The following is a 16,569-nucleotide window of genomic DNA, read 5'->3' as shown; positions in this document are numbered from 1 at the left end:
GATGGACCTTGGGCATCAGCTGAGGGCGTAAGGCAGGCGGGGGTCGCGGACACTCCACGGGTGACGAGCTATGGGGTGTAGCCCATGGAGATATGCCCCTCGCCACCGCACCGCATGCAGATCGTCTTGTTTGTTCTTGCGCATGCGCATGGCAGAGATGTATCGCTCGTCTCCACACCACAGTTATATTACTCGAGTAGCCTATGAGCTCCGCCGGGATGCGGCTCTTCGAGGCCTAGGCAAGATATGCATGCGGCCACCTATCCGGAGGGGAGCGCCGTACCAAGACGAGGCCTCGGGGCTGCCGTCTTCTGGTCTCTCTTCGTCTAAAAGCAAATACAATAAGGTACAGTAAGTAAGTTGTAAGGATTAAAATACTATACCAACAGTTGGCTATACTATTTAGCCATGCTCTAAGCTGTAGTGTGTGCCGCCGGTCGCCGGGAGGTCAAACGATAGGGTCGTGAGACGTACCGACCACGTCAGGGACGAGCGAGCATAGCGTTTGCCTGGGAAGGGGCCGGGGCAGGGGGCGGCTTGTGTCAAAAGAGACCCTGGAGGCCATGGTGGATTCCGGCGCAGGGAGAGGGCTCACTCACTAGAGAAGAATGTTATGACAAATTCCCGTCGAACAACGAATGTTTCCTGGTTTTCTAGTACAGTATATCACATTAAATTGTTGTCGGGAAACATCTCAGAAAAATAATGTTTACACAACAGTTTTGCTTTTACATTTTCTATATATTATCCTACTGGTTTGGAATATGTGCAAGCCTATCTTGTGGTGAAATCAATCTGCAGGCCATTGTTTTCCTTGCTGTGCTGCTTATTCAGCAGTAGCAAGACAAAGTCCCACTTACTGTCTTTATTCACAAGGGAAGCGGATCCGCACCTCAAAACACGGCCAAGAGTGTAGATCGCAACGCCTTCACTCTCAATTAAGAATTTTATGCACATCTCTTCCTTCTTCTGCGCTAGTACAAAATAAGCCACGAGATCAGCACCAGTAAATAAGCCGGATTCTTTTGTTCCGCGCTATCTGGACACCACCAGAGAAACTAGACCAAACATCTGCATTCAGAGAGAATCCAATGTCCACACAATTGTTCGGGAAATTCATATTTGCATGGATTTTCTTTTATGAGCAATGAAGATCAAAGCATGCAGGCGACCTTATTTGTCCCATGTAGTTAGTTGTCAATGTTGAAGGTACCGTCAAGCCAGCGTCACCTTCTTGCCTTTAGACTCTCTAGCCTGCATAACATTCTTTCAGTAACTGTGCAAGAAATATCACTCTGAAAAGACAGTTATTGCAGGTGAATCATATGAGGATAATTCAAATATTCAATCCGGAAACATGTACTCCCTCTGTTCCTAAATATAAGTCCTTTTAAAGATTGCAATAAAAATTACTCTCTCTATATTGAAATATATGTCGCTGGAATAGCTAAACGACATATATTTCGGTACAGAGGGAATACATACGGAGCAAAATGAGTGAATCAACACTTTAAAATATGTCTATATAAATCCGTATGTAATCCATATTGAAATCTCTAAACAGGCTTGTATTTAGGAACGGGGGTAGTTGTATGGATACTGTGAAATTGAATACCAACTAGCACCTTTGTGGAAAGGGACTTCCTGGACGACACGAATTCGCCAAACTCCTTATCGTACCCTGACTTGTCATCAGCTGGTGTAGAAGGTCTAGCCTTCGTAGCAACAGACATGAGAAGTTCTTTGCTGATACACGGTTCTCTTTCTGGGATACCGTCCTGCCTGCTATCCAGAACTTCATGAACTGCTGCCAACCCAGCATCCGTTAGAATAGCCGCGAGATCAGCACCAGTAAATCCTTCAGTCAAGGAAGCAATGTCTTCCAAACTGGCATCACTTGCCAGTGAAACCTGAGACCAACAGAAGACATAAGAACGAAGCCAAAATTAAGAAGAATGTGGATGCAGAGAAAATAACTGTCCTGAATTCACATATATTCCTCATCAGTGAACGTAGTATTCTCTGCTGAAATTGCTCATAAAACGAGAGAAACTACATAACAGACCAAATACTGAAATAGAAAGCACTCCCTCCATTCACAAACATAAGATGTTCTAACTTCTTTTCTGAATCGGATGTACACTCGTTTCAGTCCGTATGTAGTCCATATTGAAATATCCAAAACATCCTATTTGTGAACGGAGGGAGTAATTATGAGGTATATTTTTAGAGGAGGTTTACATAGAGAAACTAAGGGTACATCCTCTCTAGTCTACATAGAAATGTTTTTTCTAATCTAGGAACAAAACAAACTCATGAACTGTACACCTGAAAAACTAGATAGAACATTGCTGATGTTCCCATAACTGGTGAATAACTAATATGATACTAAATTTCAACAACAACAACAACAACAACCAAGCCTTTCAGTCCCAAACAAGTTGGGGTAGGCTAGAGTTGAAACCCATAAGATATCGAAGCCAAGTCATGGCTCTGGAACGTGGATAGCTAACTTCCACGCACCCCTGTCCATGGCTAAGTCTTTGTCGATATTCCAAACCTTCAGGTCTCTCTTAACGGACTCCTCCCATGTCAAGTTTGGTCTACCACGACCCCTCTTAACATTCTCAGCACGCTTTATCCGTCCGCTATGCACCGGCGCTTCCGGTGGCCTCCGTTGAATATGTCCAAACCATCTTGAGACGATGCTGGACCAGCTTCTCTTCAATCGGTGCTACCCCAAATCTCTCTCGTATATCGTCATTCCGTACCGATCCTTCCTTGTGTGGCCACATATCCATCTCAACATGCGCATCTCTGCTACACCTAACTGTTGGATATGTCGTCTCTTGGTTGGCCAACACTCCGCGCCATACAACATCGCAGGTCTGATAGCTGTCCTATAAAACCTGTCTTTTAGCTTTTGTGGCACTCTCTTGTCACAGAGTACGCCAGAAGCTTGGCGCCACTTCATCCACCCAGCCTTGATTCAGTGGCCCACGTCTTCATCGACATCGCCATCCTTCTGCAACATGGACCCCAAATATCGAAACGTGTCTCTCTCCGGTACCCGTTTCGATATTTGGGGTCCATGTTGCAGAAGGATGGCGATGTCGATGAAGACGTGGGCCACCAAATCAAGGACAACATGACAGAAAAGGACAACATGACAGAACAAACAATAAAACTAACAATACGCTTTAAATGAAATCTCACCGTCCTAGAGTGCACTTTCAGAATTTCTACACGCTCATCCCATCGAGGAAAATCACAAAAGACAAGACGATCGAATCGTCCAGGGCGCAAGAGTGCCGCATCAATTAATTGTGGTTTGCTGCACACAACAAAATTAGCAACCCATCAGAAAATGGAATGCAATGAAGTAAGCATTTGAATAAACAAATCCACATTGGTAAAAACCACAGCATTTCATCCTATGCTCACCCAAATTATGAAGACTCGACCACAGAAAGAAACATAGGACAAAAGGATAGACTGACAGAGATTACTACCGAAAAGTAGAGACTACAATCTGGTTTGCTTTGAGTGTTTGAGACCTTACCTTGTAGCAGCAAATACAAATACTCCAGTCAAGGTTTCCACACCATCTAGTTCAGTTAAGAACTGCGTACATACAATTAGAACAACACAGATCACGGCAAGAAAATAACTAGACACTGTTCTGCCTTTTTTGTTACTAAAGACCCACCTACTGAAGTCGAATAGCAGCAAAGGCAGTTACTTACCTGATTGACAACACGATCAGAAACTCCTGCACTATGTGTTCCTCGTTGGGGTGCAATGGAGTCAAATTCATCAAAAAATAGTAAGCAAGGTGCTGCCGCAGCAGCCTTTGCAAAAAAGTCACGAACCTGGAATCAACTCATTAATATCAGAACATGGCGATCTCAGTGGTCTTTTGCAACACAAAGAACAACTATATTCAACAGTAAGACAGGTTTGAGCAATACAAGGCACAGCGAAATCTCGTGCTTTCACAGCATTTTCTTCTAATACAAAAAGATGTGCTTTTATAAGTGTGTTCTAGAAGAAAAAGAATGGGTGGGGGATATATCCCAAGTATCCTTAATATCTGTGCATGAAACTAGAAAAGGACAAAGACAAGAATCACATCACACAGTTAAAAATGAGAAGTTCCTTACAGATTGCTCAGAAGAACCAATGTACTTATTCAACAGCTCTGGACCCTTGACTGAAATGAACCGCAGAGAACAAGCTGCAGCTGCAACCCTCACAATGTGTGTTTTACCACATCCAGGTGGTCCATAGAGGAGGATGTTCGACCGCATCCGAACAGGTGCCTTAGTAAAGACGTTTGGGTATTTTGATGGCAATTCAAGAGTCTATAAGGAGAAAAATAAATATAAGTAGGACCATCTTATTATACAGGTAACAAAATGAAGGAGTGTAGAAGATAGTTAGTTGGCCATGAGCATATGACTTAGAAAACAATGTCAATGTTCATTAAAACATTGTTCTAAATTGGCTTATTAATGTCTTGCACAATTCCTTTGAATACAACAACAATGGTCAGTGTAATGTATCTAACAGTCAGTACACTTCAACGTCCCCAGAAGTCAGAAGAAAAAGCGACTTTTATATCACCGCTAAGCTCCGCAACAGTTTAGTTTCAGACGTTGGCGCACAGATAATTTGTTTGTTCCGTTAGCTATGGGTATTCATCCCCTGAACAATGACCAATGGAATTAGTACCAGTCATCATATCTTAAAGCTCAGCTTACATTGTAGAAATTAGTGAAACTTTTACAGACAAGAAGATTCGGTGTTGTGAGCTACGTCGAGTGGCATTATGTTTAACATATGCTAATAGAAATAATTTGAAGAAGTCAAGAAATGTGCACCTCTTTAATAATAGTTACTGCTTCATTAAGCCCTCCAACATCTTCCCAACCACCATCTTTACCATCAGGAGCATATTTCCTAAGATCACGCATGGCAACAGGAAGGAACTCATGCAGGGCTTTCAAGAAGTCTTCCTTCACCAGCGTTGGGTTTACAGAGTTCAAACAGGCAGAAGGAAGGACAAAGCGAGAGGCAGCAGCATGCACAGCCCTATCAACCAGAATTCCCTGCAATGGAGTGGTATATATATATATGCATAAGCCGCAGATTGTTCACAAAACACATCACAATTTACCTGGTAGACCTGCTCCTACCCAAATAAAATTTACGTCCCCCAAAATTACAGCAATAATACAAATAATAATATGATAAGGTGCTCTATGACAAGCATGTTACATGATTGAGCTACAAGTATACTCTGATTCTATTTTTGGACATGCTTGTCGATACCAGATAGTCAATAAAGAGCAGTGACAACGTGCATTTGGACAATAGTAGGGCATGTGAAAAATGTCATATGGCGGATGGCTCGCTCTCGCCCCCGCCCCTCCTAGCCTAGCCCCTCCCACGTCCAACCCGCCGCCGTCGATTCCCCGGCGCCGGCCCTCCCCCTCCCCTCACCCCACGCCATGGCCCCCGCCTGCTCCGACGCGTCGAGCTCCTCCGGCGACGACCGTCGTTAGCAGGTCTCGGTTAGAGGCTCCCCGTTCGCGTGCTCCTACAGCGATGTTGCCTCCTCGCGCTCCCCGGTGGCGACGCCACGCTGCCCCGTGCTGCCCCAGCCCCTCCTCCTGCGGCCGAGACGCGCCGGGTGCCGGCTGCAGCCGGCCTTGGCCCACGCTCGGAGGTCGACCGCGTGGAGCGCGCGGGTGACGCGGCCGAGGTCGACCAAGACGGATTCCAATTCCCTCGCTGCAGGAACCCCGCCGTCGCGCTCGCCGCGCTGCTGCGCCAAGCCCACCCTCCCCTCGCTGCCGCAGCCCCTCTCCCGAGGAAGTGGCGGGTCTTTCCTTCCGCTGCCTGGACCCCGGCCACAGGGTTCGCGGCTGCACCAACAAGGTCCGCCGTCGCCGCTGCCTCCTCCCCGGCCACGAATCCTTGGAATGCCCGGGCCGCTGCCGCCCTGAAACGCGTGCCCTGCCTCGCGCACCCCCACGGTTGCGCCCCCCAGGCTGCTCCGCGACGCCCGTCCCCTCGTGCCCTCCTACCGCCACCCCCCGCGGACCCCGCCAATGGCCTATCCGTGCCGGTGCGGGTCATCATCCCACGCTCCGTTGAGATTGAGGAGGCAGAGAGCGTCCTACGTCGGGCCATGGTCGCCTCCATCACCGGGACGAGGCCCGCCGTGTCCGCCGACGAGGTGTCCGTCGAGATTGCTTTCTTGCAAGAGTTGCGCAACGGCTGCCTCGGCCCTTGGATGCTTTGTGGGGACTTCAACCTAATCTATAGGGACGAGGACAAGAACAATCGCAATCTCAACCGCCGCATGATGGGCAGGTTCCGTCGCGTGATCGACGATCCGACGCTCAAGTGTACCTCTCCGGCCGCCGCTTCACTTGGTCGAACGAGCAGTCGCCGCCGACCCTCATTCACCTGACCGCGTCCTCTGCACCTCGGACTAGGAGGAACTGCATGGAGAATGCCACTTGCGATGCCTCGCATCGGCTGTCTCCGACCACAACCCCCTGCTGCTCGACTGCTGCCCCCTGCCACGCGCCCACCGTCAGTTCCGTTTTGAGGATTTCTGGCTACGTCTCGACGGCTTTCAGGACGTGATGACCACGGCATGGAACTTGATCACTCATGTCGACCCGTTCCGGCGCATGATGTTACGCCTCCAGGCCATAGCCAGAGCACTCACGAGCTGGAGCGCCCGCTCGGTTGGTGGTGCCCGACTCAAGCTTGCGATCACACGTGAGCTGATCTCGCAATTCGACAAGGCGCAAGAGGAGAAGCTGCTCACCGCCAATGAGCTATGGTTGTGCTCCCAACTGAAGATTTCTTACCTTGGGCTTGCCTCTCTTGCACGCACCATTGCCCGCCAACAGGCGCGCATCGCCTCGCTACAAGATGGAGATGCAAACACCTCCTTCCACCAGCACAACACATACCGACGACAAAAGAACGCTATTCACTCCGTTCGCGTGGCTGATCGTGTGCTCATGGACCACGATGACATGAAGGATGCAGCATTCTCGCACTTCGACAACCTGATGGGCACTGCCATGAACCATGAGTGCTCGCTCAATCTCGACGAGCTCATCATGCCCACTGACGATCTTATGGATTTGGATGCGCCATTTTGCGCCGACGAGATCTGGCACGCCATCCAAAGGTTACCTGCGCACAAGGCGCCGGGCCCCGGCGTCTTTACGGCAGAGTTCCTCCGCGCCTGCTGACACACAATGAGGCAGGACTTCGTGGACATCTTCTAGCAACTCTACGACATGCGCGGTCGGGGATACAACTGCCTCAACCAGGCCCTGCTCACACTACTTCCGAAGCACGTCGACGCAGTCAGATTCGGAGATTACAGGCCCATTAGCCTTATTCACATCGTTGCCAAGGTGTTCTCGCTACGCCTCGCCCGAAGTTGAGCCGCCTCGTCAGCCCCAATCAGAATGCGTTCATCCAGGGGCGCAGCCTGCATGACAATTTCGTCCCGTCAAGCAGTAAACCCGCCTACTACACCAGCTCAAAGTCCCCAAAGCACTCCTCAAGCTTGACCTGCCAAAAGCCTTTGACGTAATCTCCTGGTCATTCTTGTTCGAGGTCCTGCAACACTACGGCTTTGGCGTACGCTTCAGGGAGTGGTTGGTTATCCTACTGTCATCCGCTAGCACAAGGGTGCTCATCAATGGCGACCCGGGCCCCTCCGTCTGGCATCATTGTGGCCTCCGGCAAGGCGACCCGGTGTCCCCGCAGCTCTTCATCCTTGCCGTCAACGTCCTCGGCCGTCTGATCAACCGGGCAACCTCACTTGGGATCCTGCAACAACTGCACCCACGAAGATCGATCCCGGCCGTCTAGCTGTACGTGGACGATGTAGTGATGTTTTGCCACCCCTCGCCGGTTGAGATCCTCATCTCTCCCTAATAATAAAGCGCCGACTGCTTCTGTCGTCCGTCGTGCCACTTTTACAAAAAAGCCCCTGACGTTTCCTAAAATCAACACGCAGTCCGGATTTAAGTCAAAAAACGAATCGCTTTTTTGCATTTTTCAGAAAAAAACCTGATGTTTCAGGTAATCAACCCGTAGTCCGGATTTAAGTTAGAAAACGTATCTTTTTTTGCATTTTTCAGAAAACCCCCTGATGTTTCAGGTAATCAACCCGCAGTCCGGATTTAAGTCAGAAAACGAATCGTTCTTTGCATTTTTCAGAAACCCCCCTGATGTTTTAGGTAATCAACCCGCCCTCCGTATTTAAGTCAGCCAAAAAGTTTTTTTCATTTTAACAAAACAAACCCTGACTTTTCAGTTAATCAATCCGCATTTTATCTAAAACAAAATTATCCATATCTTTTAAACCGTAACTCCGATTTTAACATGTTATATATGAAATTTGATTAAAAAAATGTGTAGAATCTAAATAGGATGTTATTTTTAGCTGTTGAATACATTTCTTAAATATTATTTTTGGTGCAAACTTAATCTGTAGTGCACGGTCCTTTTTTTTCTCTCTTTCCGGCGACGATACGAATTGCAATAAACATCCATTAAATTAAAACCAAATTGAGAGGAAAGAAAACATCGTTAACCACACATGCACACCTTTGGAAAACCTCGTGGGGAGAAACAACATATTTCTCATCTTATTCCGAATGACTGTACATTCAAACGCGTTTTCGTTGTGTGAGCACTAAGGCCATCGTCGGCAACACAAATGTGATGCCATGTGAAAATATATTGCGTTCAGAGAGTGTTATTTTCTTTTCCGTTGCAACGCACGGGCTCTTTTGCTAGTAGTACAAGAAATCCTCAAACTCTTCGGTCGCGCCTCCGATCTTCACGTCAACTACGCCAAGAGCACAGCTACCCTCATCCATTGCGACCCCGACACCGCGGCCCCAGCGGTCCAACAGCTTGGCTGCCCGATCGTCGAGCTCCCCATCACCTACCTAAGGATCCCCCTTACGATGCAGCGACCTATAGCCACGCAACTACAGCCGCTTGTGGACAAGGTGCGTAGCCGGCTACCGGCATGGAAAGCGGGGCTCATGAACAAGGCTGGACGACTCGCAATGGTTAAATCTGTCCTCTGTGTGATCCCTATCCACCAGTTGCTTGTCTTCGCGCCTCCGAAGAAAACTATCAAGCAGCTCGAGAGGATCGTGCGATGGTTCTTATGGGCTAGGCGCGAGGCTGCCAATGAAGGCAATTGCCGCGTCAACTGGCGCCGGACCTGTCGTCCAATCGAGCTTGGAGGCCTTGGAATCCCGGACTTGGAACGCACTGGACTCGCGCTTTGCATGCGTTCGCTCTGGCTCTGTCGCACCGACCAAAACCGAGCCTGGAGCAATCTGGACCTGCAGTTCTCTTCGGACGAGCGCGCCCTATTCTTCGCTTGTACCTCGATGGCTTTGGGCAATGGCCAAACGGCCCTCTTCTGGGACGACCTATGGATTGACGGCTGCTCCATCAGCGAGCTTGCACCGCAGCTCCATGCCTGTATCCCCAAGCGCAAAAGGCGGATGCGGATGGTTGCAGAGGGGATGCATGCCAACACTTGGGCACGCGACATTGAGGGCACGTTGGGCGTCCACAAGATCGGTCAGTACATTCGGTTGTGGCATGCCATCGCTCGCACTTCCCTGAGCGACATGCCCGATCAGCTAATTTGGAAGTGGACTGCGAGCGGCTCCTACACCGCTAAATCCTGCTACAAGGCAATCTTCCAGGGCTCAATCCAAAGCGAGGCTTGGAAATTTATTTCGAAAAGCTGGGCGCCCCTCGGGTACGCTTCTTTCACTGGATCGCCGACCAGGACAGGTGCTGGACTGACGACAGGCTGGCACGCCGAGGGCTGCAACATCACAACCCATGCCTCCTGTGCTCCCAAGACCCCGAGATGATGAACCACCTGTTCATTCGCTGCCCGTTCTCCAGACAGGTTTGGCATGAAACCATTGCCTGGCTTCGCATGCCGTGCGCATCGCCTAGCCATGAATCCTCCCTCCTGGACTGGTGGCATGCGGCCAAGAAGAACACACCGCGGCCCATGCGCAAGGGACATACCTCCATGGCCCTACTGACCTCATGGATGATCTGGAAGCACCACAACGACTATGTCTTCAACGGTACCCGCCCGTGTGTGAATGACCTGGTTGTGAAGATCAAGGACGAGGCGGCGCTCTGGGCCAAGGCAGGGGCCACTGGCCTCCAGGACGCCATGCCCCAAACATGGGATGTGCACTGATCTCCTGTAATCATCATGGTCCTTGTACCTCCTAGGAGGATTGTAACATAAACCCTCTCTTTTCAATACAAAGAAACGCAAAAAACTCTTTGCGTTTTCTCGAAGAAAAAAAAAGAGCAGTTGCATGATAAAAGGAAACATTACCAAGTCATATGCATCATAGCCATCACATTTTGACGCTATCTCTGAAATAACTTCCTCAGAACACTGTAACTTATGCTCCTCAACTTGATGTTTCAATAGTGCTTCACGCTCAGGGATGGCAAGGGCACGAAGTTCAACGTGGAAATCAAATCTCCCTGTGGAATTTCTTATTAGTTCGTCAGAAGTTGTTGGTGCAAATCCAGACTAGAAGAAAAGTGGGGAAGAAAATAACCAGATGAAGTCAGCTCTTGAGGAAGATTCTGAAGTGATTGAACTGAAGCCATCAGTGCAATAGGTCCATATCCACATACATTACGACTTTTATCCTACCAAGAATACAGGGTCAAGCTAAGCAAGTAAGGCATACAAGTACTCTTGTAAAACAAGAGCAGACTACACATATCGAGATGGCTCTTATACAACTTAATTTTTACATATCGTAACAATGTAAATAAGGAAAAATATGATAACACCTGCTTACCTTGTACTCGTCCAGGATGTCAGTCAAGTATCTTACTAGCGAATCAGAAGAACTGGACGATTGGGATACTTGAGGATCTGAAGAGACTGAAATTACATTGTCTAGATCATCAAATATGATGATAGAAGGTGAGTGAAGCAAAGCTTCAGAAATGCTGTCTTCAATTGTTTGCCTTGTCTCCTTAGCCTTGCCAATTGCAAGTTTGGAACAATCCATATATATTCTGCTCTTGACAACAAAATCCGCTTTTCATTGATATATTTTTAGGTGCAATGATTATTATCTCAACAGAAAAACTCAGTTTCTTATAAAGAGTGGCTTACATGTGTGCCAGTATCTCTTGATGGTCTTCGAAGTATTTTGCAGCAGCCCGTGTCAAAGCAGTTTTCCCAGAACCCTGAAACAGAAAATAAAATTAAACAAATTGGATAAGCAAAAAAAAAAAAACGAGCTCAAATTAATTTCGAAATCACAGAAAAGTTATGTAAAACTTCACAAGATAAACTGGGTATCATTACTTACTCGAGGCCCATGGACAAGAACATGTCCAGGAAAGGGGAGCTTTAGCCTGTTAAATAACCTCAGAGCGGTTGAAGACACGAGCACGGATAGTCCTACAAAGAGGAAAGCATGCAAATCAAGAACAAGGTTAGCAATATTTCTATGTATCTAAAAAACAAAATTCTAAGAAGTAAACATTTGCACGTTCAGTGGAGAAAGAAAATACTTTTTGTCACATCCGACATTGCATTCTCCATCCAACCTAGCGAAGATCGAGTCAGCTTAAAAGCATTGTTGAAGCCATCGTCCACTACAGAATCAAATGATAAAGCTTCACCCAACTCCAACCTCCCGAAATTCAATTCCAAGTTTTCAGTTGGGCCTTTCCAAGTAATCTCAACATTGCCTTGTGAATTGTTATAACCAGGGTTTTCAAAACTAATTGTTAACAGGTAGAGAAAATCAACTCCTCTGCTTAGTTTCCCATCTACTGCTTCAAAATGGATCAAAACTTTGGCTGGTAAAACTACTGAACTTATCTCAGAATTTTCAGCATGAAAGGTCATTTCTTTAAGTTGCCCAATAAGCCAATGCTTAATAAGTACCTTCTGTTCTGGCATGGATTCAGAAATACTATCAGCATCTGCACTCAGAAGATGCTCATTGTTAGGAGCTTTCTGAAAGAAATTGCCATTTTCTGAAGGAATACTGGTGTTCCTCCAAGGGTCCTTTTCATGACCGCCTAAATCACTGTTATCATGCACATATCTTTCGTGCATACTGAAATGTAACGGACACATTTTCATTATAGGCTCATCCTTCTTGACATTAGCAGTGTATTTCTTCACATAAACCCCTGGAACAGACAAACACCATTTCAGATAATTGCAATGTAAGCAGCAGAGAAGATGCAACAAGAAACTGGCAAAATGGCTACTGAGAAATGCTTCAATTTGTAACCATAATTCATAGATTAAAACTGGATGTGTGAACTCACATGAATGTGTGTCTGCACTTATAAAGTGACGAATAGAGTAGGGAAGCATAACATGTCCTTTAGCAACAGAGTCTGAGAATAAGACATAGACAACTACTTCTCGGGTCCTTTTGGGTACTGAAATACCCTTCTTTTGTGCAGCTTCTTTGCCTTGTTCACTAAGCCCCTTAGGCAATGATTTAGATGAAATAGTGACCAACTGGAGATTACCAAATGAAGTCCTTGCAGCTGTATCTGGATGTATCAGCACAGCATAGCTCAGAACCACCCCCAGCTCAATGCCCTTAGATTTAAATTTATGTGCATACTTTCTATCTGCTGCTTGAACACGCAAGAGTGCCTTTGTTTCGCCCTGTTCCTTCAATGAACCTTCCTTTTGCACATCTTGATATTTCTCTTTACGTTTTTTGGGTGCCACAGCAACTTCAGTTCCCGGCACAAGTTGAACTAAAAAATGGGCACAATGGATAACTTGAAATAAGGAGTAGCAGTAATAGCAGTATACAGTACAGTGCAGCAAAGGAACTTCAACCCATATGATGCCCTAGAGGCTAGAACTATATACAGGATTTCTTGAGAGGATATTATATTAGCTACAGCCATCTGCAGTACTAGTCCACCAGAGAAGCTACAAATCGTTGTCTGTAGAAAAAAGATAATTGCAATAGTTTACCTAGTTATAGAGACTAAATTCAAACACAATAAGAGTGTTCAGAAATTATACATCATACCCTACTTATTCTGATACCATTTTAATGAGGGCATTGCTATCTCGCGCACAAGCGTCCGCACGCTCGGTTTCCGACAGGACGCCTTCTCCCAAAATGGAAAGGGTGCAGCGCATTCTTGATTGCCTTAGGATTAGTTGAACGATTAATTTAGAACACCCTCCTCCCCCCCCCCTTGAAATTCACCAGGGGGGGGGGGGGGGCGATTAAATGTAGAGTAGGTGAACCTGCTTACCATAATAACCTACATGTTGACCGCGTCATGCGCGGAGCGCTTGCGTGTGCAGTACTTGGTGTAGGCTGCTCCCATGCAAAAGGAAGTGGATCCTGTGCATTTAATGCTACTGCTTGTTGGAAAGCTGACAATGGCATGTGGATTGGTTCGAGCGTTGGCAGTTGGCACGCGCGGACGAAAAAGAGTCATTTCGTTTTAATGAACTAGCATAATGCATTTTGTTTATAAGAGATGGGATGATAATTGGAATGTTTTGATATTTCACTGAAGTATACATAATCTTGACACTGTACTAGTTTGCAAACCTTTTAAGGCCATGCCCAACAGGGGACACTTAGCCCAGGCCCCAGGTTCAGATTCCTGTCAGACTAGTAGTTGCCCAGTTAAATCCCGGCGTCAGGTCGTGCACCGGCACAAAACTATGCACCAGTCGCTTGGTCCTTTTTCTTCCCACACCAAGCACCTAGGTTGTTTAGTTAGCACATGTAATTAGCATCCAACATGAAAGCTGGAGTGCTTAGATGCTCTTTTAGCTTTATGATATTTATTTATTTTCTCTATAAGCACCTATACAACCGTCTAGCATTGTAGATGCTCTAAGGAGCATCAAAATACTGCTATAAGATTTTGTGCAATTTAAGTTTTGGGCTAATGCTTGGCTCCAGATGACATGAAACCTCACAAACCATTAACATACTTAGTGATGGACAAAAGATACTGAAATGCTCAATTTGCTTTCTTCAAGAACACACTTGATACAAGAAAAATCATGAAAACAAGATCCTTTCGGTGTAAATTAATTTACAAGAAGTTACTTTTTTTGGCAAGACACACATCTAAAAGGCTACTTTCTTACTAAGTGCACACAAGCCTCCCTAAAAAATGTACATTATATGAATTAATATAGAAAAAAATAGGAAGATGAATTACAACATATGATTATCATGGTATGTAAATGAACACACTGGTATTTATATGGGCATTGAAAGAAGCATACGTCCAAAGGATGTAACAGTATCATGCAACTGAACGAAGGGGGGAGCATACCAACTGACTTCTTGGGACTAGATGAAACGACGACAAATTTTACAATATTATGGCCATCCAACCACAGAGGAAATTGCATGCCCTCATAAACAATACCGACCTGGTTTGAAGAACAAAATTGAAATTTTACGGATTTGAACTGAAAATGGATTTGTAAATAAGTAATACAGAAAACATGGAAGTGCACTGTACAGATGATTTAATTCACTGTAAGTCCTGAATTAACAGTTGGGGTAGCATGTGATTAAGAGAAATAATTTGCTGCAGAACTTAAAACTTCACTAGGTTTTAATAGCAGGTGAAATCAGCAAGCACAGCAAACAAACCAACTAGGAGTACTAAAGAGGACATATAATACCTGCTGCAAAATCGTTTCTTCAGCCAAATCAGCACGACTCTCCAGTATCTCCCAATCATCCTCGCTAAAGGGCTCTATACTGACCGAGTCAGCTCTGGTCAGAGAGCGAGCTACACTGAGTTGAGCTATTGTTCCATCAGGCAATGAAATGCACTCTGCCAACTCCTGTGCAACCTGCAAGGCTCCACCATTTGATATCATACTGCAAATATCTGGAGCATTTTTCTTCTTCTATATAATGTATAGAAACGTGTTTAAGGTAAACAAATCAAGGGCAAATCATAGATGATCATTACAATTCTGCACAACACAAGGGGTCGCCAATTTACAAACTAGTACTGGATTAGATTGACAACAAGTAGACAAATCTCGATGATTCTGATTCCATGCAACCCCAACAGCTACCCATCAAACGGTTAAGTAGAATTCCACAATTCTCTCCATGCAGGGTGACCACTAAGACGGAGACCTCACAATTCCACGAGCAGCGGAAGTTACTAAAGGTTAAGTAAATTGAAACGACTTCATGAAATCTCAATAAAGCGAAACGTAGCAGTAGATTCCGACTCCTAGAGGCTCTATCTAACCAACGAGATGGCATGGTTGTCAATTCACACTAGGGATGAAGGAGTCACTCACCTCGATGGCGCGGGACCGGGACGCAGCGCCGGACCAGGCGAGGGACCACCGTGCGCCGGCGGCCGCGCGGAGGTCGAGCGCAAGGACAGGCGGGAGGTCGCCTGAGGCGGAGGTGCGGGAGAGGGCCTGGATGAGGTGGAGCGGAAGCGCGACGAAGCAGCTCCGGGCACCGCCCACCACGCGCACCTCCACCTCCATCCCACCACCACTCGCCATGGCCCTTCTCTTGGACCTGGACTCCTCTTCTGTTCGGATGGTCAAACAAAAGTCAACCGCTTTCTTATTCTAAGAGGGAACTACTCCAGTTTGGAACACATAAATTTCAACACGATGCCAAAATAATACTCCCTCCGTTCCAAAATAATTGTCTCAATTTTGTATTAGCTCTAGTATAAAGTTGTATTAAGCTTAAGACATTTATTTTAAGACGGAGGGAGTATTATTTCTCGAGTAACCGGTAAAAAAAACACGTTTGAATTAAGAGAAGTAGATTTTCATTTACAATACATATGCATGTGTAAACAATGACGTATCAACTTTCCGCGAAAGATATAGATGCACATGCATCAAAATAATATTCACCAACTTTTTCACCCATCTAGGGATGTGTTGGTGGTTGCTCACATCCTAGCCTTGGCGTTTGATGGGTCACAAGGAAAGACTATCAACTTTAATTTGCGTACTTAATTGACGTATGAAAATGAAATGACGAGTTTAATATTCAATGTTATTCATATCACCTAAAAAAATGTGGTCCATGCGAGGATAGGACAATGTCTTAACGTTTGGGAGACTTCCTGTTTGTGACCATTCCAAATAAACCTTTAATCTAAAAAAGTTCAATCTTATTGCATGCCACATTGACATAACGAATAGTTGACATGTGGTAAATTACGGGAAGTATCCCCAGATGTGTCAAAATCTTTCACCTTCATTCTTAAAGTCTCTAAAAAATCGCTTGGGCATGCAACGGAGAGGCAAAGGGGAACCCAGAGTATTTTTCAAGGAAACCTGTCAACTTTGCTAAGGATGCGATGATAAGATCGTCCGTATCAAGACCCTCACATTTGATTGGAAAAAAAATTCTTTTCTATAAGTTCGTCCACAAGAGTGACATGGCCCTCCTCGAAACAGGCTTT

General features: G+C 46.0%; 1 protein-coding gene across 2 annotated transcripts; it reads right to left on the bottom strand.

Moving 5' to 3' along the window:
- Window positions 1–627: 627 nt before the first annotated feature.
- LOC123413638 (peroxisome biogenesis protein 1) lies at window positions 628–15,708 on the bottom strand. 2 transcript variants are annotated; one of them, XM_045106576.1, is made up of 18 exons: window positions 15,431–15,708; window positions 14,792–14,965; window positions 14,434–14,533; window positions 12,424–12,870; window positions 11,653–12,282; window positions 11,448–11,539; window positions 11,249–11,322; window positions 10,926–11,148; window positions 10,677–10,770; window positions 10,445–10,599; window positions 4,884–5,111; window positions 4,164–4,364; window positions 3,747–3,872; window positions 3,563–3,624; window positions 3,217–3,334; window positions 1,626–1,910; window positions 1,173–1,254; window positions 628–1,071 (listed from the first exon to the last, which is right to left on the bottom strand). In XM_045106576.1, the coding sequence occupies exons 1-17, from the start codon at window positions 15,644–15,646 to the stop codon at window positions 1,216–1,218; spliced, it is 3,264 nt and encodes a 1,087-aa protein (XP_044962511.1). In that variant the 5' UTR covers window positions 15,647–15,708; the 3' UTR covers window positions 628–1,071; window positions 1,173–1,215. The 2 variants fall into 2 exon arrangements, with proteins under 2 accessions (XP_044962511.1, XP_044962510.1); XM_045106575.1 differs by having other exon boundaries at window positions 628–1,254.
- Window positions 15,709–16,569: the final 861 nt, after the last annotated feature.

The sequence above is a fragment of the Hordeum vulgare genome, chromosome 7H, assembly GCF_904849725.1.
Source record: "Hordeum vulgare subsp. vulgare chromosome 7H, MorexV3_pseudomolecules_assembly, whole genome shotgun sequence".
Classification (NCBI taxonomy): domain Eukaryota; kingdom Viridiplantae; phylum Streptophyta; class Magnoliopsida; order Poales; family Poaceae; genus Hordeum; species Hordeum vulgare.
Note: the sequence above shows the minus strand (reverse complement) of the source record. Positions and strands in the feature narration are given on the sequence as shown.

Excerpts from the sequence above, each read along its gene's own strand:
- LOC123413638 (XM_045106575.1), bottom strand. The coding sequence starts at position 15,646 with ATGGCGAGTGGTGGTGGGATGGAGGTGGAGGTGCGCGTGGTGGGCGGT. Across the intron at positions 12,871-14,433 it reads TAGTCCCAAGAAGTCAGTTG|TTCAACTTGTGCCGGGAACT; the intron begins GTATGCTCCCCC and ends CCCATTTTTTAG. Across the intron at positions 1,255-1,625 it reads GGAAGTCCCTTTCCACAAAG|GCTAGAGAGTCTAAAGGCAA; the intron begins GTGCTAGTTGGT and ends AATGTTATGCAG.